Genomic DNA, 23,167 nt, shown 5'->3' on the forward strand with positions numbered 1-23,167 from the left:
AGGACTTACGAGGGGGTCCTTGGAAAGCAGCCTTTATCTGAAGTTAAAGGTGCATTATTAGGACTGCTCAGCATTTTGAAAATACTGGATCTTGTCAGTACTGAGTGAACTTGAAAAGATACAGTATTTTCAAGATTGTTAAAAACAAATGTTTGCTTTTATATTATCTTATTATCCAATTATACCTTGTAGAAGGTAAAGAACAAGCAGCCAGAAAAAGATGACGTTTGATGTCACTTGTAACCACCACCGGCAGAAAAATGGAAAGAAAACTACTCGAACAATTCCTTTCCGGGTCAGAGACGTCCAAGGACTTTCAGGTTTTGCTTTAGCAAAGGCAGATCCTAAAATTAAAGAAAATATATATTATTCTTAAAAACATTTATCTAATAAAGTTCTGGTTACCATTTTAGTACAATATAATCACAATGCTGTCTTGTGTATTAATGCATCCATATGGTACATACATATATACACATGCACCATCCAGGTGGTATAAAGGCAACCTGCTGCAGGATTCCAAAGTTCAAATCCACCTCCAGTATTGCATAGAATAAAGCAACTAACCATTAAGGATTTTTGTTGAAAAGTGAAAGTTTATTTTTAACTGCATGATTTTATTTTGCTATATTAAAATAAAGTTAGATACTCCTTACTGTGTTATGCATAACTTCCGTTTTTCTACCTGAGTTACCTAAAACACATTACAAATAGTCAAATGACCAGGAATTTAAGATTTACATAGAGTTGGCTAAAGATACATTTTATGGATACAATTGTTAAATACACTAACAACCAACAGGGCTGTCATAAACTGATAGTTAAGGGTTAATGTCTCTTTTACCCATAAAGGGTTAAGAAGCTCAGTAAACCTGGCTGACATCTGACCAGAGGACCAATGGGGGGACAAAACACTTTCAAATCTTGGTAGAGGGAAGTCTTTGCCTGTGCTCTTTGTTTTGGGGGCTGTTCGCTCTTGGGACTAAGAGGGACCATATGTCAATCCAGGCTCTCCAAATCTTTCTGAATCAGTCTCTCATGTTTCAAACTTGTAAGTAATAGCCAGGCAAGGCATGTTAGTCTTATTTTTGTTTTCTCAACTTCTAAATGTTCCTTTTTTGCTGAGAGGATTTTACCTCTGTTTGCTGTAACTTTGAACTTAAGGTTCAAGCAGGTTCCTCTGGGCTATATGAATCTGATTACCCTGTATTTTCCATCCTGATTTTACAGAGATGATTTTTACTTTTCTTTCTTTAATTAAAAGCTCTCTTTTTAAGAACCTGATTGATTTTTCCTTGTTTTAAGATCCAAGGGGATTGGGTCTGGACTCACCAGGGATTGGTGGGGGGAAAGGAGGGGGGATGGTTAATTTCTCCTTGTTTTAAGACCCAAGGGGTTTGGATCTGTGTTCACCAGGGAATTGGTGAAGTCCCTCAAGGCAACCCAGGAAGATGAAAGTTTTGGGGGGACAAAGTGCTCCAGACATTGAAATTCTGGATGGTGGCAGTGTACCAGATCTAAGCTAGTAATTAAGCTTAGAAGTGTCCATGCAGGTCCCCACATATGTACCCTAAAGTTCAGAGTGGGGAAGGAACCTTGACAGGGGCCCAGAAGACAAGTGGATGATGCTCATTTTTAACTGGCACACACACATTTGGAGACTTCCAGTAGTAAATGTGCTAGACTGTACAGGCAACATAGGAAGGCAAGTTTCTTACCTATGCCAAAACAGATGCTCCCAGTTGGACTAATTAAGGGGGCAGGACCTGCAGTTACAAAGTCAAACAGAGAGCCAATGAGGCAGAAATGGCTGAGAGAGAGCTAGGAAGATGCAGAAAGAGGAACTGGGAAGGGAGGAAGAAAGAGACTAAAATGTAAATGGTCAGCTGCAGAGCTGTTCGTGTAAGTTTGGATAATAAACCTGCCTAAGAGAGACTGTGGGTGTTGCAATGAGACTATAGCAAGTTGGAGAGAAAGCCTCCTTTTGACATATGGAAGAGAAGGCTAGCACTGAGATCGACCCCTGGTACAAGGGAGAGCAAGGAGGATTACTGGTGCCAAGAGAAAAGGGAAACTGAAGCCCCAGCATTGACTGAGCCCACCTAGTTTGGCTGATTAAGGAAGATGGAGATGATACATCTATTGGTGATAGCACAGCAACATCAGACAGCTGCACTACAGCAGCAACAGGAACACCAAAGACACATGCTATGCTTCTACAGTTGATGAACAGCCTAGAGAAGTAATAGAGGTACAACTTGCTGCTCAACAGCACTGGCTAGAGGCCCCCCTTTCAGCAACAGGAATGGCTACAGAAGCAGTTAGGTCAAGAGGCCCAGGGGAACCTGCCTGGTGATGGAAAGGGAAGCTCAGGTAGCTAGTCCCTGGCCTGGCGAAGCTTGAGCCAGAGGATGACCCACAGGCCTTCCTCAGAGACAGTGGCAAGTGCAGCAGGCAGGAAGGAGTCAATTTACATTGCACCTGTTCCTGATGGGCGAGGCACAGGCAGCATACCAAGCAGTAAATGACGAGCAGACAGGCTCCTATCCTTTGGCCTGGTCTACACGGGGGTGTGTGTGTGTGTGTGTGTGTGTGTGTGTGTGTGTGTGTGTGTGTGTGTGTGTGTGTGTGTGTGTGTGTGTGTGTGTGTGTGTGTGTGTGTGTGTGTGTTTCGATGTAAGATACGCAACTTCAGCTATGGGAATAGCGTAGCTAAAGTCGATGTATCTTATTTCGATTTACCTCCTGTCCTCACAGCATGGGATCGATGGCCACGGGTCCCCCATTGACTCTGCTTCTGCCTCTCACCTCGGTGGAGTTCCAGAGTCGACGGGAGTGCGTTTGGGGATTGATTTATCATGTCTAGATGAGAGGTGATATATCGATCCCCAACAGATCGATCACTACCTGCCGATCCGGTGGGTAGTTTGGACATACCCTGTGGTGAAGGCTGCCATCTTAGATAGACTAGGACTGACTTCAGAGGTGTATAGCACCGGTTTTGGGCTGAACCACTTCCATTGGGGCCATGACCACAGGTAGTAGTCAAAGATTACAGGACCTCATGGCTTGGTGGCTATGCGCAGAGACTAGTTCAACAGAGAAAATCATGGACCAGATCTTCCTGGAACAAATTTTTAAAAGGTCCTACTCAAGGGAGCTAAGCTAGGCAATGCCAGCCTACCTCATTCTGGGAGGCAGTCAAATGGATAGAAGCCTTCTCTGTGGCTGAAGGAGATGAGCAGCCTGAATGATATGGCAGAGTAAGAGTGACCCAACAGGGTCACAAAACAGTCTCAGAGAAGCTCTCATATAGCCCAAAAAAGGGGGCTGCATAGGGGCCACCAGGCCCCTGCAGTTTTTGATTTGTGGGTGGAAGAATTCCAGAAGGGGCCTCAAGTCAGAAAAAAGCCTACCTGTGAAAGAGGCAGGGTTTTGATTTTTGTTTGTTTTGGTTTTTTTGGGGTGGCTGGTCCCTGTACCTGAAGTAGGTCCCAGTTCCCTGTGCCAGAACATGTGCTCCCAGTTGAGCCAATTAAGGAGGTGAGACTGCACCTAGGGCTATAAAGGTTAAGAGAAAGACCCAGTGAGGCAGAACTGACTGAGAGAAAGCTAAGAAGCTACAGGACTGCCAGAGTTTGGGAGAAGAGACAGCAAGAGCTTAAAGGGTGAGCTGAGGAAATTTTTGTTTGTTTAAGTTTGAACAATAATCCTGCACAAAAGAACATAACAGTCTGTAACAAGCTGGAGAGATGTCCTGCCTTGTTTCATAGGTCTACAGATGATAAAGCCTCCCAAACATAACAGAGTAATACATTTTGGATGTTTCTAAAACTAGCCAATACTCCAACTTCTGAAGCAATGGACATTTATAGATTATTATGACCATAAATCCCATATCTTCTTATAGTTACAGTGCTCTTAAACCAATTTTTGTTCTCATAAAAACTATGTATAAATAGTTACTTTAACACTTATGACCTCTAGTCATGGACCAAGACCCTATTATAGTAGTTGCTGTATAAACATAGAACGGAACGGTGAAAATTTAACTGATTCCCGTTCTCAATTATAATAAATTTAATGCAAACCTATTTATAAAGATATTACTGAAAAACATGAAGAGCTGTACAGTAAAACTAATCTAAAACAAAAATAAAAACAAACACTGATCTCTCTCTATGTATATACACACATATATGTATGTGTAGCGCGCTCTCTCTCTCTAGCTCTCTCTCTATATATATCTATATCCATCTAGTTCCAACCAAAGGATCTGGTAGGGGGCAAAACCCACCACCATTCAGGCAAGTCACTAACAAATGAGAGAGATCAATGCCCAGTTAACCCAACCCCTACAGATGAAAAGGAGGCAACAACATAAGAGAACAGAAGACAGGGATGATGGTTCTAAAAGGATAGGCCTGACAAAAATAAGTGGGACCTGCACTGCATCAAAGACAGTCTCAGGAAGACTTGTTTCGAAGAGAGCTCCACAGCCTCTACTGAGACACTCCTGTCCCTGACCCAGTTGGAGAGTGAGCGTGTCCTGCCTGATTTTAACTGCAGAGCAGAGGCAAAAGGTCACAGGTGATTGCGTCAGTACTTAGGGACTAACCTATGAATGGCTTTATACAATACTATGACCCTGAACTGTTTCCATTCTGCTCATAAAATATAGATATTTCCACAGTGCCTAACACAATGGGGTCCTGGTCCAAGACTAGTTCTCCTAGATGGAACAATAATACAAACAAAATAAATAAATAGCTCTGCAGTGCTAGCCACTCATATTCCTGAGAAGAACTACTCCTCTGTAGATTGCACTTTCAAATACTTAACAAAATACCAATAGATCTGGTCCTTCAGCTTTTTATTGCCAAACAACCATTGCATTTCATGTTTCACTTAAAACAACTACAGGGTATTACAAGCTAACAATTCTTAGGTCTCTGAGTTTATTCACCCAAGGATATGCTTATTACTGCATTAGCAGAAAATATTCATGCTATACTGAAATGGTCTCCACCTTCTCTCCCTTTCTTTGTTCCCAAAACCATTAGTCTTCTTAAAAACTGACTTGTGTTTATTTTTTGTTGCTCCTTTACTTTGTACTCAATCTTATCCCTTTAAAAAGTGAATGGGAGCAGCCCTCCATCAATTGAGACATTCAATCAATTGAGCTAGTCTGAAATGGGAACACAGGCACTTCTCAGCGTCACAGCTTAGTTTTCAAAACTCCTCAGAGCTCCTGTTGTGTCATGTAGGGACTGGCCTCATTTTGCTGCCAGCTCCTGATTCTGACTGACCCCTCACATAGTCTCACAGGATTGCTCAGCATTTCGTATTTAAGAGGGAGTTGAAAGAGAGGAAGATGAAAAGAGGCACTGGTGTGAAAAGAGGGGAAAAAGGGAAGCTAAAAATACAGTAAAAAAGTTACTTATTGAGGTGGAGTGTAAACCTTCCCAGGGTCAAGAAGCAACAGAGATTCTGAAAGCAGAGTGAGGCTGGTAAGTGACAGGGTGATATGCACATGTCTGTATATGCATTTAGATTAGGAGTTCCAAAGGCACCAGCCAATCAAGACAAGGATTTGTACTTTGAGGCTAAGAGTTATTAGCCAATAAGTATGATCAGATACACCAGTTTTACAAGGAAGAAATAACTGTACAGCATCTGCAAACTCCTTCTCAGACTATGCTCAAGCTTATTCCTTGAAATGTCCTTATCAGGATTTTTTGAACTTTCCTCTGAAGTTTCTTACAATGGACACTATCAGATACAAAATAAATTAGCAATTGTTTCCTCTTTTCTTAAGACTATGGCTATAATAAATCTACGTGATCAGATACATAAGGTAACTAAACTGATTTAAATTTTAATTTAGACATAAATAGGAGACAACTGTTTCCTGGTGTTTCTTTAGCTATAGGGTTTCTTCTCGTTTTTATAGTTATACTCAACTCTTCTGCTGCAAGGCTATCAGGATAAAGTCAATTATTTTTATAACTGTCCCTATAAGGTCAAATTACTGACAAATTCAGCATTTACTGGCTCAAGCCTTACCTCTTACAAGATCGACATCTATGAGGTCTGGCTTCACATGTCCGGTTTTCTTTGGCTTGTTCCTCAGACCCTGTAATATGAAAAAATATTAGAATATAAACATCACAACAGAAGATACAGATTAGCTAAAAATAGGAATGAGGGTCAGCAATTGTCTTAAAATTTTTCAAAAAAAGTGTAAGAAAATACCAAATTCACAATTTGAAATCTAAAGTAACAAGTGTTCCAAAGAACAATGTACCTGGTATTAAATACAAACAATGTGTTAAAGTAAAGACAAGTTGGGGTAAAAACATTTTCAACAAATAGGATAATGTAATGAAAACTAATCAATTACTGCCCCCTTAGGGTGAGATTTTCAGAAGGGCCTAAAAATTCTTATTGACTACGATAATGCAACATACTATACACACATTTGCCAGCATTAGTAATATACTTGGATTGTGGTTTACTGTCATCATCTTTATTTAAAACACTACACCCTTTTTCTCTTTAATCGCAATCTATATACACTATGTAGCTTTTAGTTCTCAAAGGAGCACCAGCTAAAACAACTGATGGCAAACAACGTTGTGTTCTGCAAACTACTGGTCAACTAAATCTGCTAAATCCCAGTGTCACAAAGGGGTAATAAGTTTTCCTGACAGGCAGCAAGGCTCTCCCATAAAAAGGCAGAGCTAGGTAAAGGAAAGTGGTCTTTTTGCTTCACCACTGAAAAACACATACCCCTTGTATTAGTGTTGTCCCACAGGAGAGTGTTCAGTTCAACACTTACTTTTTATGTTACTAGGTGTAGTTATGTTGTCAAGCCTTAGAAAATTATGCATGTATTACGGTTAAGGCTCCATGTTAGTCACGGACGTCATGAAGTCACGGATTCCGCGACTTTCCGTGACTTCTGCAGCAGGTAGGTGCAGCTGGACCAAGAGCCACCTAAGCAGCTCAGGCAGCCCCTGGGCCAGCTGCACTGGCTGCTGCTTGGATAGTCTTAGGTCCGCCCACCCGACAGCAGCAGGAGTTTGGGTGGGGGAGGATCTCAGGGCTGGGGATTGGGGTGCAGGGTAGTGCTTACCAGTGGGGGGAGGGGAGAACATCCCAGAAGGGCAACAGGAAACCCCCTCCCTCATCTCCAACTCCATATGCTGCCTCCGCCCGCAGGCACCGTCCCCACAGCTCCCACTGGCACAGTTCCCAGCCAATGGGAGCTGCAGGACTGGGGCTTAGGGTGGATCAGGGGCAGCAGGTGGAGTTTGGGGCTCGGTAGGGAGTCTGCCTCAGCCCCCCCAACCCCAGCACCTCCCAGGCCGCAATTCCCACCCCCACCCTGAGCACCCATGGCATTCTAACCCCCAGCACCTGCTGTGCCACCCCCAAGTTTTAGTCAGGAATTTATAGTAAAAGTCATGGACAGGTCACAGGCCGTGAATTTCTGTTTACTGTCCATGACCTGTCTGACTTTTACTAAAAGTACCTGTGACTAAAATATCGCCTTAATTATGGTTCATTTGGTTTCTGAAATTTGAGGTCAATTACATTGGCCACATTATGGGGATATGGACTCTATAGAGTACAGTTTTTAGAGACTGAAAAGTCAATATGTTGTTCTCAAAAGATAGCAGGTTAGTGGTGTGGAATTACTATCAGGGATGGTTGAACCTTATCCTTCTGTAATACTTTTTAAACTAATGCATAAACTGCAGTTGCCTTTGTAAAACATTTACGTATTTATTTCCAAGAATGTCAATTTCATTCATAAAATTAGGAACACAAACTTACTATTTTAAATGAGTTAAAGAGTATATCTACACTGCAATAAAAAATCTGCAGCACTCAGTTTCAGAGCCCAGGTCAATTGACTCAGGTTCACAGGACTTGGGCTGTGAGGCAAAAAATTGCAGCACAGACATCTAGGCTCAGGCTGGAACCCAAACTCTGAGACACTCCTCCCTAATGGGGTCTCAGCTCTCAGGATCCAACCCAAACCTTACCATCTGCACTGCAATTTTTAACTCCGCGAGCCTGAGTCAACTTGCTCAGGCCAGTTACAGCAGTGCCAAGAGTCTTTTGTTGCAGTGCAGACTTACCCAAAGTTACACTATACCTATGGCAGAAGTAAACAAATGTCAGTGATAATTAGTCATATTACTGTAATGCCAGAACTGGCAAATTTATCTTATGAAAAGTAGATGCATGAATGCATGCAATTTTCTCCATTTAATTTAAATGGGTAATTTCAGTTTGACATGCTCAAAAAGGTGTGATGCTGGTAATGTTGAACAAGACAATACTGTTGCTATAGATTTAGATCAGATAAATCAGAGGTGTAGAATGCTGGAGAGACAAACAGGAGAAATTAATCAAAACAAAGCAACATACCATAGAGCACAACTAAACATGGTTATAGCAAGTTAAATATATTACAAGACAGCAAATATGGAAAAAACTAGCTGCATGTAAAAATTAAAACACTGTCAGATAAACCTTGTAAAGAACATGGTGTAAAAGTCTTCTTTCAGTCTGCACATCAGTCTGATCATTGATGTTATGCTGAGCAAAAAATAAGCCTCCATAACGAGAAATGGGAATCTTAATAGTTACATAATTTGCTGTTGATCACTGTGAAATCTGAAGCAAGACAGCCCCAATTGTAAAAGGAAGTTCAACTATCTCAAAAAACCCACTGTTTTAAACAGCTTTAACTTATGGGAGTGGAGGAGAGTTTTGTATTGTGGCGTGAATCCTTCCAAAACTGGTGTCTTACAAGGGCGTGGTATGTATCTCTATCAACAGGAAATCCTGTTTAAGCCTCATAGTAGTTTAATGAGCTTAAGGCAGGCCTTACTTCGGCCTTGCAAAAGAAAACGAATTTGTAAAAGGTTTTTTCTTTTTACCAATATAAATAAAGATAACAAGAAAAGAAGTAGGGCTGCTATGGAGTAGAGCAGTGGTTTTCAAACTTTTCATTTGTGAGCCCCTAAAATATTTCAAATGGAGGTGCAGACCCCTTTGGAAATCTACAGTCTACAGACTCCCAGGGGTCCGTGGACCACAAGTTGAAACCAGTGGGGTAGAGATTAAACAATCTAGGTATGGCTCACAAACGAAATGAATACGTTGTGATGATGCAGACCATGGGGGCAAAGGCAGGATGCTAATGGGAGCCTCTGTTGCTCTCAAGAGTGAGATATCAGCTAAAATCACCACCGCCCATGGAAAATAGTGCCAGTATTCATTACCCTACATAAATATACTCATGTTTGTGAGCTATTCCCCACTTGTTTCTGCCCCCAATTCCTCACTGAGAGCCATACTCTCCAGGGCTGGTGCTGTGCTGTATCGATGCCAAGGAGAAGGGAGAATATAAGTGCTTACAACATTTGGGAATCAAGGGAAGTGAGTTCAGTATCCTAAGTTTTGATTTCAATGGTGAATACACTGACAATGGTACCTCTGTGTGTTGTATCTGCAGCTGCTACCATTTTGGCTTTCAGGGTCTCCCTCTCCACATTCACAGGATGTTTGATCCAGATAAGAAGAAAGAAGAGGACTAAGGAAAACATGCTCCAGGAGATCCTGCAAGCCAGTGCTGCATTAGAGAATGAGCACAGGATCTGTGATCACTCTTGCAGACAGCATGAAAGATCATTAAGAACAGACTGGAGAGGAAAAAGGCACAAAAAAAGGGAAGGGACATGCAGCAGGAAATGCTTATGCTTCTCAGACAGAAAACCGAGATGCTGAGAACTTTGATAGGCTTGCAAGGTTCAACAATCCTGTACTCAACTCCCACTGCAGTCCATACAGAACTCAATATCAGGATCTCCCTCTCCCTTCCCCCAACATTCCACATAGCATGAGGGGTCACTGCACTATCCACACCACTCCACATGAAATTAAAGACAATCACAGCTGGACATAAACTGACCTGTGAAAGCCACGGTTGGTGTATTTGTACCTAAAATGCAGTGTTCTTTCCCCTTCATAAGTTTTGTTCCCTTATTTATTAAAGTTTAAAATGTTTTTTTTTTAATTTGCCTGGTTCATGTTACTGAATAAAATTCTATTTTTTTTAATCAAGATTAATCTTTTATTAGTTCACAAAATATGCTGTCAGACCTGCTTGGCACCAGACATGTACCAATTTACTATTACTTCATTTTGTCACAGAATCCATGACATTCACAGACAATATTAATGGGTGCATTGACATTATATTCCTACAGACACAGCAATCACTACAAGATTCATACAGGGCTACAAAAGAGCAAGGCCAGCAACACACTACTCTGGCTCACTATTAACATGATCTTTCAAAGGCCTCCCGTGAGACTTACGGCTTCACATCAAGTTCTTCATCAACAGAAAGGACTATTTTTCCTGTAATGACGACAGGCACTAATAGATTACTGGGGACACTTTACCAACATCAGTGTGGGCTGGTTAGGGAAAGTGCATGATGTATGCATCTCTAAGAATACAGGACTGTTCAGAAAGCTGCAAGCAGGGACTTTCTTTCTCAACTAGAGAATGCTGGGAATGTTGAAATGCCAATAGTGATCATGAGACCCCAGCCTATCCCTTGCTCCCATGGCTCATGAAGCTGTACACCGGCTAACTTTGTATCTAACTGCTCAAATTCAGCAGAGAGTTGTTCCACCACCACACTCTACACCAGCAGAAACTTTCCCCCTTCACTTCACAGATATTATGCAGGACACAGCAGGCAGCTATAACCAATGGGATATTTTTCACACTGAGGTCCAATTTTGTGAGTAAACAATGTCAGGATTCCTTCAAATGACCAAAAGCATATTTAACTACCATTTTGTACTTGCTGAGCTGGTAGTTGAACTGTTCCTTGGTGTTGCTAAGGTGGCCAGTGTACAGCTTCATGAGCCATGGGAGCAAGGGATAGGCTGGGGTCTCATGATCACTACTGGCATTTCAACATTCCCAACATTCTCTAGTTGAGAAAGAAAGTCCCTGCTTGCAGCTTTCTGAACAGTCCTGTATTCTTAGAGATGCATACATCATGCACTTTCCCTAACCAGCCCACACTGACGTTGGTAAAGTGTCCCCAGTAATCCATTAGTGCCTGTCATTATTATAGGAAAAGTAGTCCTTTCTGTTGATGTAGTCTGTGGCAAGGTGGTCTGATGCTAAAATAGGGATATGCATGCCATCTATTGCCTGACCATAGTTTGGGAAGCCCATTCCTGAAAAACCATCCATTATGTTCTGCATGTTGCCCAGAGTCTCAGTCCTGCATAGCAGGTGATTAATAGCCTTGCACACTTGCATGACAACGGTCTCGCTGGTGGATTTCCTGGCTTCAAATTGATTCCTGATTGACCAGAAGCAATCTGGCATTGCAAGTTTCCACAGCACAATCACCACTCGCTTCTCAACTGTCAATGCAGCTCTCATTTTGGTGTCCTAGCACTGGATGGTTGAGATGAGTTTGGTACACAGATCCAATAATGTAGCTTTATGCATCCAAAAGTTCTGCAGTCACTGCTCATCATCCCAAATCTGCATGACAATGCAATCCCACCAGTCAGTGCTTGTTTCTCGGGCCCAGAACCGGCACGCCACCAACTCCAACTGTTCCGTGAACACCACCAACAACCTTGAATTGTTTCTTTCTATGTCCCAAAACAATCCAGCCTCCAAGGAATCGTCATGTTCCCCATGCCTCAGAATCAAGCTCCCCATGCTGGCAATGCTCATGACAACTGTGCAGAGCTGTGCAAGCTCCATGCTTCTCTCAGAGAGAGTGGACAGCAAGGAAGAAGATGCACAGGTTTGCGGGGATTTTGAAAAGAGGCACGAAATATTATGGGACGCGGATGAAATTATGGGATGGAGAACACTACATTATGGGAAGTTGACCCCATGCTCCCAGTCACCCCTGCACAATTAATTTCAGCCTCATGAGGCACTGCAAAAGCTTCCCAAAACCCCACACTGTGCTGGATGGTGGTGAGTTGTGCAATGAAAAACCTACCCACAGTGCACTGGAATGTGCATCGATACAAGCACTCCTGTGACAAGCACATCACCCACACAAGAAGCATAGCATGCACAAGCAATGAAATAACTGCGGCGGCATAATTTTGTAGTGTAAACATGCCTTAAGTTCCAAGCAGCTTTCACAGGTAAAGGGGATGCACAAGTGTCATTTAAGGTAAGTTGAGTTTGTGGCAAATTTCCAGCACTACTATGATCGGTCCCACGCTTTCTCTTCTTGTGCGGGTGTTCAGGGCGCCTGATCTGGGGTATTAACTGTTCCACTAGTATCCCAGAGAAGGGGAGTGGAGAGGGAGGGACCTGGGCCCGCCCTCTACTCTGAGTCCCAGCTCAAGGGCCCTAGGGATAGTGGCAAACCACTTGAACTAGCAGCTACTTCCCTCTCCAGTCCTTCATGCACTTATGTAGTCTGGTCTGAGCCGGAGCCATGCATGCCAGACCACATAAATGCAGGCCGCCATGTGGCCCAACAAGTGCAGGCATGTGTAAGCAGTGGTAAGAGGGTGACTTACAAGCACAAGATGAGGTCCGCCATGGCTTGGAACTGAGCCTCATGGAGGAAGGCTCTGGCCTGAGAAGAGTTAAGGACCAAGCCAATGAATTCTATGTGTTGTACCAGGATTAAGGTCAACTTTTTCTTGTTTGTTAACAGCCCCAGGTCACAACAGGTGGAACACCTGTCACACCTGATCCTGGAACCAACCCTTTATTAGCCAGTCATCGAGGTATGGGTAAATTTGAACACCCCAGCATCTCAGGTAAGCAGCCACTGCTGCTATGCACTTCGTGAACACTCCTGGGGCTGACGAGAGACCGAATGGCAATGCCATGAATTGGAAATGGCGCTGGCTCAGCATAAAATAAAGGACATGCCTGTGCCCTGGGAAAATGGAAATATAGACATGTGTCCTTCAGGTCGAGGGCAGCATACCAGTCTCTCGGATCTAGAGAGGGGATGTTGGAGGCCAGGAAGACCATGCAAAACTTCAATTTTTTGAGAGACTTGTTGAGACGATGCAGATCCAAAATGGGTCTGAAACCCCCTTTTGCTTTCGGGATTAGGAAATAGCGGGATTAGAACCCTTTTCCTTTCATAGAATCATAGAATATCAGGGTTGGAAGGGACCTCAGGAAGTCATCTAGTCCAACTCCCTGCTCAAATCAGGACTAATCCTCAATTAAATCATCCCAGCCAGGGCTTTGTCAAGCCTGACCCCAGAGGTTTTTAAGGAAGGAGATTCCACCACCTCCCTAGGTAACCCATTCCAGTGCTTCACCACCCTCCTAGTGAAAAAGTTTTTCCTAATATACAACCTAAACCTCCCCCACTGCAACTTGAGACCATTACTCCTGGTTCTGTCACCTGCCACCACTGAGAACAGTCTAGATCCATCCTCTTCGGAACCCCTTTTCAGGTAGTTGAAAGCAACTATAAAATCCCCCCTCATTCTTCTCTTCTGCAGACTAAAACAATCCCAGTTCCCTCAGCCTCTCCTCATAGGTCATGTGCTCCAGCCCCCTAATCATTTTTGTTGCCCTCTGCTGGACTCTTTCCAATTTTTCCACATCTTTCTTGTAGTGAGGGGCAAAAAACTGGACACAGTACTCCAGATGAGGCCTCACCAATGTCGAATAGAGGGGAATGATCACGTCCCTCGATCTGCTGGCAATGCCCCTACTTATACAGCCCAAAATGCTGTTAGCCTTCTTTGCAACAAGGACACACTGTTGACTCATATCCAGCTTCCTGTCCACTGTAACTCCTAGGTCCTTTTCTGCAGAACTGTTTCGTAGCCATTCGGTCCCTAGTTTGTAACAGTGAATGGGATTCTTCCATCCTAAGTGCAGGACTCTGCACTTGTCCTTTTGTTGAACCTCATCAGGTTTCTTTTGGCCCAATTCTCTAATTTGTCTAGGTCCCTCTGTATCCTATCCCTACCCTACAGCGTACCTACCACTCCTCCCAGTTTAGTATCATCTGCAAACTTGCTGAGTGTGCAGTCCACGCCATCCTCCAGATCATTAATGAAGATACTGAACAAAACCAGCCCCAGGACCGACCCTTGGGGCACTCCGCTGGAAACCAGCTGCCAACTAAACATGGAGCCGTCAATCACTACCCGTTGAGCCTGATGATCTAACCAGCTTTCTATCCACCTTATAATCCAGTCATCCAGCCCATAGTTCTTTAACTTGCTGGCAAAAATACTGTGGGAGACTGTATCAAAAGCTTTGCTAAAGTCAAGGAATAACACATCCACTGCTTTCCTCTCATCCACAGACTCAGTTATCTCCTCATAGAAGGCAATTAGGTTAGTCAGGCATGACTTGCCCTTGGTAAATCCCTGCTGACTGTTCCTGATCACTTTCCTCTCCTCTAAGTGCTTCAGAATTGATTCCTTGAGGACCTGCTCCATGATTTTTCCAGGGACTGAGGTGAGGCTGACTGGCCTGTAGTTCCCTGGATCCTCCTCCTTCCCTTTTTTTAAAGATAGGCACTACATTAGCCTTTTTCCAGTCATCCGGGACCTCCACTGATCGCCATGAGTTTTCAAAGATAATGGCCAATGGCTCTGCAATCACATCCGTCAACTCCTTTAGCACCCTTGGATGCAGCGCATCTGGCGCCATGGACTTGTGCTAGTCCAGTTTTTCTAAAATAGTCTCGAACCATTTCCTTCTCCACAGAGGGCTGGTCTCCACGCTGTGCTGCCCAGTGCAGCAGTCTGGGAGCTGACCTTGTTTGCGAAGACAGAGGCAAAAAAATCATTGAGTACATTAGCTTTTTCCAAAACCTCTGTCACTAGGTTGCCTCCCTCATTCAATAAGGGGCCCACACTTTCCTTGACTTTCTTCTTGTTGCTAACATACCTGAAGAAACCTTTCTTGTTACTCTTAACATCGCTTGCTAGCTGCAACTCCAAGTGTGATTTGGCCTTCCTGATTTCACTCCTGCATGCCTGAGCAATATTTTTATACTCCTCCCTGGTCATTTGTCCAATCTTCCACTTCTTGTAAGCTTTTTTGCATTTAAGATCAGCAAGGATTTCACTGTTAAGCCAAGCTGGTCGCCTGCCATATTTACTATTCTTTCTACACATCAGGATGTTTTTTTCCTGCAACCTCAGTAAGGATTCTTTAAAATACAGCCAGCTCTCCTGGACTCCTTTCCCCCTCATGTTATTTTCCCAGGGGATCCTGCCCATCAGTTCTCTGAGGGAGTCTAAGTCTGCTTTTCTGAAGTCCAGGGACCGTATTCTGCTGCTCTCCTTTCTTCTTTGTGTCAAGATCCTGAACTCAACCATCTCATGGTCACTGCATCCCAGGTTCCCATCCACTTCTGCTTCCCCTATCAATTCTTCCTGGTTTGTGAGCAGCAGGTCTAGAAGAGCTTTGCCCCTAGTTGGCGCCTCCAGCACTTGCACCAGGAAATTGTCCCCTACACTTTCCAAAAACTTCCTGGATTGCCTGTACACCGCTGTACTGCTCTCCCAGCAGACATCAGGGTGATTGAAATCTCCTGTGAGAACCAGGGTCTGCGATCTAGTAACTTTTGCTAGTTGCCGGAAGAAAGCCTCATCCACCTCATTCCCCCTACAGCAGACTCCCACCACAACATCACACTTGTTGCTCACACTTCTAAATTTAATCCAGAGACACTCAGGTTTTTCTGCAGTTTCATATCAGAGCTCTGAGCAGTCATACTGCTCTCTTACATACAATGCAACTCCCCGACCTTTTCTGCCCTGCATATCCTTCCTGAACAGTTTATATCCATCCATGACAGTACTCCAGTCATGTGAATTATCCAACCAAGTTTGCTTTTACAGATCCAGACTAACATGGCTACTCCTCTGATACTTCACACCAAGTCTCTGTTATTCCAATCAGATCATAGTTCCTTGACTGTGCCAGGACTTCCAGTTCTCCCTGTTTGTTTCCCATGCTTCTTGCATTTGTGTATAGGCACTTCAGATAACTCGCTGATTGTCCCTCCTTCTCGGTCTGAGACAGGAGACCTCCCCTCTTGCACTTTCCTGCTCGTGCTTCCTCCCAGTATCCCATTTCCCCACTTACCTCAGGGTTTTGGTCTCCTTCCCCCGGTGAACCTAGTTTAAAGCCCTCCTGCCATAAACAGATAGTTAAGGGTTAATGTCTCTTTTACCTGTAAAGGGTTAAACAGGGAACCAAACACCTGACCAGGCGACCAATCAGGAGACAAGGTACTTTCAAATCTCGGTGGAAGGAAGCCTTTGTTTGCGTTTTTTGGGTTTGGCTTTGTTCTCTCTGGGATCTGAGAGTGACTGGACGTACTACAGGCTCTAATTTTCTATTCAAGTAGTAAGTGCAAGTAGAAAGGCGGTTTAGTCTTTTTAATTGGTTGTCTATTTGCAAATGTGTATCTGGCTGGTAGAGGTCTAATGTGTATTTGGCTGGAAGTATTTTAAATTGTATTTCTGCTGGAGGAGGCTCTTTCTGCAGTTTCTAGAAGCTGACAGACCCTGTAATATTCCATCTTGAATTTACAGTGATTTTCTTTATTCTTTTTTTCTTTTATTAAAAGTTTTGCTTTTAAGACCTGTCTGATTTTTTCCCCTTGTTGAGGATCAAGGGAATTGAGTCTGTACTTAACAGGGAGGGAGAAGGCTGGAATCCCTTTGTTTTAGATTCACGGAGCTTGAATCTGTCTCTCTCTCCAGGAGCCCAGCGAGGGAACACCTGTAGGGGACGAGAAGGGGAGGGAAATGGTTTATTCCCCTGTGTTGTAAGACTCAAGGAATTTGGGTCTTGGGGTCCCCATGGAAGGTTTTGGGGGGACCAGAGTGTATCAGGCACTGGAATTCCTGATTGGTAGCAGCTTATCAGATCTAAGCAGGTAATTAAGCTTAGAGGAATTCATGCTAGTATCCCAACTTTTGGACTCTAAGGTTCAGATTGGGGAAAGATACTATGACACCTCCTCACTAGGTTAGTCAGCCTGCTTGCGAAGATGCTCTTCCCTCTCTTCGTTAGGTGGAGCCCATTTCTGCCTTCCACTCCTCCTTCCTGGAACACCACCCCATGGTCGAAGAATCCAAAGCCTTCTCTCTGACACCACCTGCGTAGCCATTCGTTGACGTCCACAATTCGACGATCTCTACCCAGGCCTTTTCCCTGCACAGGGAGGATGGACGAGACCACCACTTGTGCCTCAAACTCCTTTATCCTTCTTCCCAGAACCACGTAGTCTGCAGTGATCCACTCAAGGTCATTCTTGGCAGTATCATTGGTGCCCACGTGGAGAAGCACGAAGGGGTAGCGATCTGAGGGCTTGATGAGTCTCGGCAGTCTCTCCGTCACATTGTGAATCCTAGTTCCTGGCAAGCAGCAGATCTCTCGGTTTTCTCGGTCGGGGAGGCAGATAGATGACTTAGTTCCCCTGAGGAGGGAGTCCCCAACCACCCTCCTCCTTCTCTTGGGAGCGGTGGCCGTGGAACCCCCATCCCTAGAACAGTGTATCTCATGCCTTCTAATCGGTGGAGTCTCCTTCTCCTCCCTTCCCTCAGATGTACCATCTAGTCCACTCTCCACACTAGTACCTGTGGAGAGAACATGAAAACAGTTGCTCATCTGTATCTCCATTACTGGTACATGGACGCTCCTCTTTCTTCTTCTGAAGGTCACATGCTGCCAAATTTCTTCACCATCCCTCTCCCTCCTCTGCACAGCCTGCTCCAATTCTTCAGAACGTTGTGACCGAAGCAGCATATCCTGACGTCTGTCCAGGAAATCTTCATTTTCTCTTATGCAACGCAGGGTTAATACTTGTTGCTCCAGACCTCAAAACTTCTCTTCCAATATGGAGATCAGCTTGCACTTTGAACAGACAAAGTTGCTTCTGTCCTGTGGAAGAAAGACAAACATGGCACAACCTGTGCAGGTTACAACAGTTGAACACTCACCTTCCATAATTTCTTCCTTTTAAGAGCTTTCTCAGCTGTTGCAGCAACTCACAGAAGCCCACGAGATGAAAGCCTCAGTGGGCTCTCCCCAGGCGAACTCCCAGGCAAACTCCCTGTTAGCCTCCGCTGTTTGCCGCTCAACTAGTTTGCTGCTGACTTCATGTCTCGAGGGACCTCCTCCACCGCCCCGCAGGCACAGGAGGTTCTCGACTTTTTGGATGAGGAGTTGCTCACAAGAAGGGTGGGAGGGAGTGCTGGCCACAAACTGCAGGGTGTAACATGAGGATATTACTTCAGGCACCCAACGGTCCGAGGTCAACCAAGAACAGGCCAACCGAAAGGGGCGGAGGCAGTGGAGGAAAAAGAGTGGGAGAATGGATCCTGGGAGGTGACTGGGGCATCGTCCTTGAGCACACTCTCAAAATGACTGCTTCTGGCCTCCTTGGTTCCTGGAAGGGCCAGACTGAGCAGCTGAATAGGAAGATGATGGGTGTTGATGCTTAGACCCTTTCTTCTATAGGTGCCCAGCCGGGGCGTCCCCTAGGACCTAGACTGTGGAGTCAGAGGAGATGGAGAGCGGAACAGCTTCCTGGCCTGCTGAGGAGTATGGAGGCCCAAGGAGTGGAGAGTGGCACAGAAATCTTTAAGGCCATGGAGTCTCGAGTCCGTGAGCTTGGAGAAGAGCCCTACACCCTTAAATAGGAGGTCCTGTAAGTGGACTGCATCTCCTGGAACAACCCTGAGGACTGCAACCAGGAGCTGCGCCTTATGGTCACCGTGGAGGTGACCACCCTGGCCACTGAGTCAGTAGCGTCCCGCCATTTGAAGAGCCCCCCTTGCCACTGTTGTGTCCTCGTACACTAAAGCATCCTGGGCTTAGTCCTGCAGGAGGGCCTTCTTGAATTTGTTAAGGGAGTCTCACAGGTTAATACTGTACCTGCCTAACAGGGCTCGGTGGTTACATACCCAATATTGCAGGTTTGCTGTCGAATAAATCTTTCTGCCAGATAAGTCCAGTCTCTTGGGATCTTTATTTTTCGACATGCCACTGACTTGGCTCTGCCTGTCCCTTTCACTAACAGGGGACACAATCAGTGACGTCGCTGGAGGAAGTGTACACAGATATTTGAACCCTTTTGCGGGGACATATTACTACTTTTCTACCTTCTGAGAAGTAGGCAGAATTGAAGAGGGGCTCTGCCACACAGCAATTTGACAATCTTAAGGACCCCTGGGTGGATGGGCAGCACGACCTGAAGGAGGATATAACATTGAAGAGGTCATCGGACTCCTCCGTGACCGCCTCAGTTTTTAAAGTTCAAGTTGGTTGCCACCCTTTTAAGGAGGTCCTGATGCCCCTCGTAGTCATCGTGGGGCTGCCTGTTTGGGAGGGAGCCATCACCGCTTTGTCTAGAAATGACGAGTGTACCACCGGGGAGAGGTGGGTTCCCCTCCCTCCTCCAGGGACTGCTCCTTAGGTGTTTGAGTCTGATGTGCTGTCCCCATGTTGGATTTGGTTCTAGGCCCCAGAGATGAGGAGCTACGCCTGCGGCCCAGGGACCAAGGGTGCTCCACTGCCCTATGGGGCTGTGCCATGATCGGCCTGCCCTTATGGGGTTGGGTCCTTAGCCAAGACTGGTGCCTGGTGCGGTGTCTGCAGTGCCTGTCAGCCAGCTTGGTCTTTAGCCACTGAGGCTACTTTGGGTACCTGAGGCCTGAGGAGAAGCCAGGGTCCCCTGCCACTCCCGAGAGTCGGAGGTGGATTACTGGCCAGGCTGAGGGGGTTCAACCTCAGTGGTAGCCCCTGATACCTTGAGGCAGGCACATGGCCTGACATAGGTCCTTTGCCCAAGGCCCCTTTACCTTCCAGTGCTGGGGGCTTTTCTTCTTTTGTCGCTTCTTCAGTACAGGCAAAGGGGCACAGTGCTGGGCAGAGCCCGATGCCAGTGGTGCGTTATGCACCGATGTCGAGGTGCTCAGTGTGGGATCCGAGCAGCAGGGCTCCAACACAAGATGAAGCTCAGCCTCCATGAAGATGGTCCTCAAGCGGCTATCCCACACTGTGTGTGTTTTGGGGTGAAAGTTTCTACAGATTCTGCACTTGTTCTTTCTATGGAATTCCCCTAAGCACTTCAAACAACTGTCATGGGGGTCACTAATAGGCATCAGCCTGTTGCATGACGAGTACGGTTTGAAGCCAAGAGATTGGGGCATGCCCTGCTCTGGGGTGAAATCCCAGCTGGTACTCTACCTACCAACTAACCTAACACTTGATGGCTAACTAGGAACCTACGAACTATATACAAAAGGAGATAGACAATGGGCTGTGAAGAACTGCTAATGCTCTTGCAATGCAAGACAAGGCGCTCCAACCAACTGCCACAGGTGGTAAGAAGGAACTGAGAGGGAGTAGGGTTGGCAGCATCTAATATGCCAACACTTGAGCGCGGCCCTCAAGGGGGCACTACAGCCGACCTTACACATACCACTGAGGCAAAAAATCTCTGCTGTGTGCGCATTGGAATGGGTTACCTAGGGAGGTGGTGGAATCTCCTTCCTTAAAAACCTCTAAGGTCAGGCTTGACAAAGCCCTGGCTGGGATGATTTAGTTGGGGACTGGTCTGGCTTTGAGCAGGGGGTTGGACTAGATGACCTCCTGAGGCGCCTTCCAACCCTGATATTCTATGACACCAAATTTAGCCTGGTCAAGTTTCCAGAAAGTGACTAGGTCATTTTGGGTGCCTCAGTTTTGGGGGATCAATATTAGACACATTAAAGGAGCCAGATTTTCTAAAGCTTGAGAGCTCACCACATTCTGAAAAATCGGGCCATTTTAGGGTGTTTCAGGTTGATCACACAAAACACTGAGGCACACAAAATTACTAATCATTTTTTTAAATCTTGGCCCTTGTTCCTTTCAGAATCTATTCGCAAGAGGTTATAGTGTATGTTTACTCTTTAGAAACTTCAAAGCTGGTATGTTTTGTGTCATTTGTTCATTTAGAATAGTATCTCTATTTCAGTCAAACTGTATAAAAATATGTACCGAGTAGGTAAAACACCCCACAAGAATGCATGTATCAAGTTTATGCAGTATTTTAGCCCAATATATTAAAAACTGACTAGTGACAGTAGATGCCCAAAGTGTAATGTAAGCAAATTTTCAAAAAGTGCTCGTGCTACACCTCAGAAAATCAGGACCTTTTAAGATGTCTCAAGTTGGTGCCCAAAAATCAAAGCATCCAAAACCACTAGTTATTTCAGAAATCCTTCACCTTACATTTCTTTTCAAAAGGTTTTATCTTTAGAAATAAAATGCAACAGAAAAGAAAAAAAAGTGTGAACAGAATTAAGCAGTGGTTCTAAACCAGGGGTTCGTGTACTCTTGGGGGTATGCAGAGATCTTCCATGGGGTACATCAATTCACCTAGATATTTGCCTAGTTTTACAACAGGCTATTTAAAAAGAACTAGCGAAGTCAGTACAAACTAAAATTTCATACTAACAGTGATTTATTTATACTCCTCTATATACTATACTCTGAAATGTAAAGTCCAATATTTATATTCCAATTGATTTATTTTATAATTATATGGTAAAAATAAGAAAGTAAGCAATTTTTCAGTAATAGTGTGCTGTGACACTTTGTATTTTTATGTCTGATTTTGAAAGCAAGTAGTTTTTAAGTGAGGTGAAACTTGGAGGTATGCAAGACACAGCTTCCTGAATGGGGTACAGTAGTCTGGAAAGGTTGAGAGCCACTGCTATAAAGTATTACATTCTTACTCTCAATGGCTAAACCATTTAGTTCCTAATTTAAAAACATATATATGATGCAACAACTTAACTGAGGCATTGCTATCTGATTAGTGTACAGTGATGTGCCCTCTAAAATATATTTAAATTTTCAAGCATTCTCCTCATTTTACAGATAAGATAGGAACATTTCAGTAGAAAGCAATTATTTTGTAGAATTTAAACAAAAAAAGTCTATAGTGAAGTCAGGGTCACATAATTACACAGTCCAGGCCAGTCTCGGATGTGTTAATGCAGGTGAATTTCCACTTAATAAAACATGCCCAAAACGCATCAAAATCCCTTATTCATTTTCCAATCCAATCACTAAAACCCAGTGAAATCTTAAGCAATTAATATATTAACAGAATTATTTGTGCTAAAATCAGCAATGGTTTTCAGCCCAGGAAATAGCAGCCCATTTACCATAAGCAAACCTTAAGAAAAAAAAAAGTTGGTATAATATATTCATGTTAGAAAAACTACTTCATTTCTATAACCGTGTAATATAATTTATTATCCATGAATTCCATAAAATAATAATCTATTACAACAAAAGACTCCTATCAATTGCTATTTTTGCATAACAAGTTGGCAGTGTCAAACACTGATGACATTCTGTTAGTCACCCCAAAATGCAGAATCACAGTTAAGCATAGCGGCTTATGCATAGTAACACAAAACCACCATCTTTAAGTACTCACCAGTCCAATAAACTGTACAAAACAATGACAGCATCAAAAAGGAGGATATAAGGTGGTATGGAGTAACTAACTGAAAGTAAAAAACAGCTCAAACAACTGACATTAGAATTCAAAGAAAATTGAACTTCTTGCCATGAACTGCAGATTGCTAGTTTTTTTTTAGTAATTAGGAAATAATAAATGATTTATAAACAACAAACCACTTACTGTTATACACTGGAATTCAGAACATGATGAACATTACTTTTTCATTGTAATAAGAGTTTTAGGAGTGTAAATCATCATACTTATGTAATTTGAAATTTAAGATCAAGTTAGCCATAACCTATACTATGAACAGAAAGAATTATTAAAATGTTAAAATATTACCTTGATTTCTCTTTGTTCAACAGATTTTTCCCATATTTGTTGATCATATGCCCCAATCTAAAGAGAGAACAAAAATATCTAAATTACATTTAATGAAATATTATGCAACAAGACGACAAAATCGGTATTCACAGAGGTAAGGTACAACACAAACAATAGACTACAGTTTCCTTGGAGACACTTATTTACAGAGAAACCTACATTTTCCCTGCTTCCTCCCATTTTTCATTTCCTATTATGATATAAAGGGCTCGTAATATC

At 43.8% G+C, this 23,167-nt stretch overlaps 1 protein-coding gene across 6 annotated transcripts in view; it reads right to left on the minus strand.

Moving 5' to 3' along the window:
- The window catches only part of PHTF2 (putative homeodomain transcription factor 2), a 196,127-nt gene that overhangs the window by 100,582 nt on the left and 72,378 nt on the right, over positions 1–23,167 (minus strand). For all 6 annotated transcript variants that reach the window (XM_050936870.1, XM_050936871.1, XM_050936868.1 and 3 more), the window contains 3 exons: positions 22,907–22,963; positions 6,067–6,136; positions 186–344 (listed from right to left, as the gene is read on the minus strand). In XM_050936870.1, coding sequence (XP_050792827.1) covers positions 186–344; positions 6,067–6,136; positions 22,907–22,963 — 286 coding nt within the window. The remainder of the gene's footprint in view (positions 1–185; positions 345–6,066; positions 6,137–22,906; positions 22,964–23,167) is intronic.

Source organism: Gopherus flavomarginatus, chromosome 1 (assembly GCF_025201925.1).
Source record: "Gopherus flavomarginatus isolate rGopFla2 chromosome 1, rGopFla2.mat.asm, whole genome shotgun sequence".
Taxonomy (NCBI): Eukaryota; Metazoa; Chordata; order Testudines; family Testudinidae; genus Gopherus; species Gopherus flavomarginatus.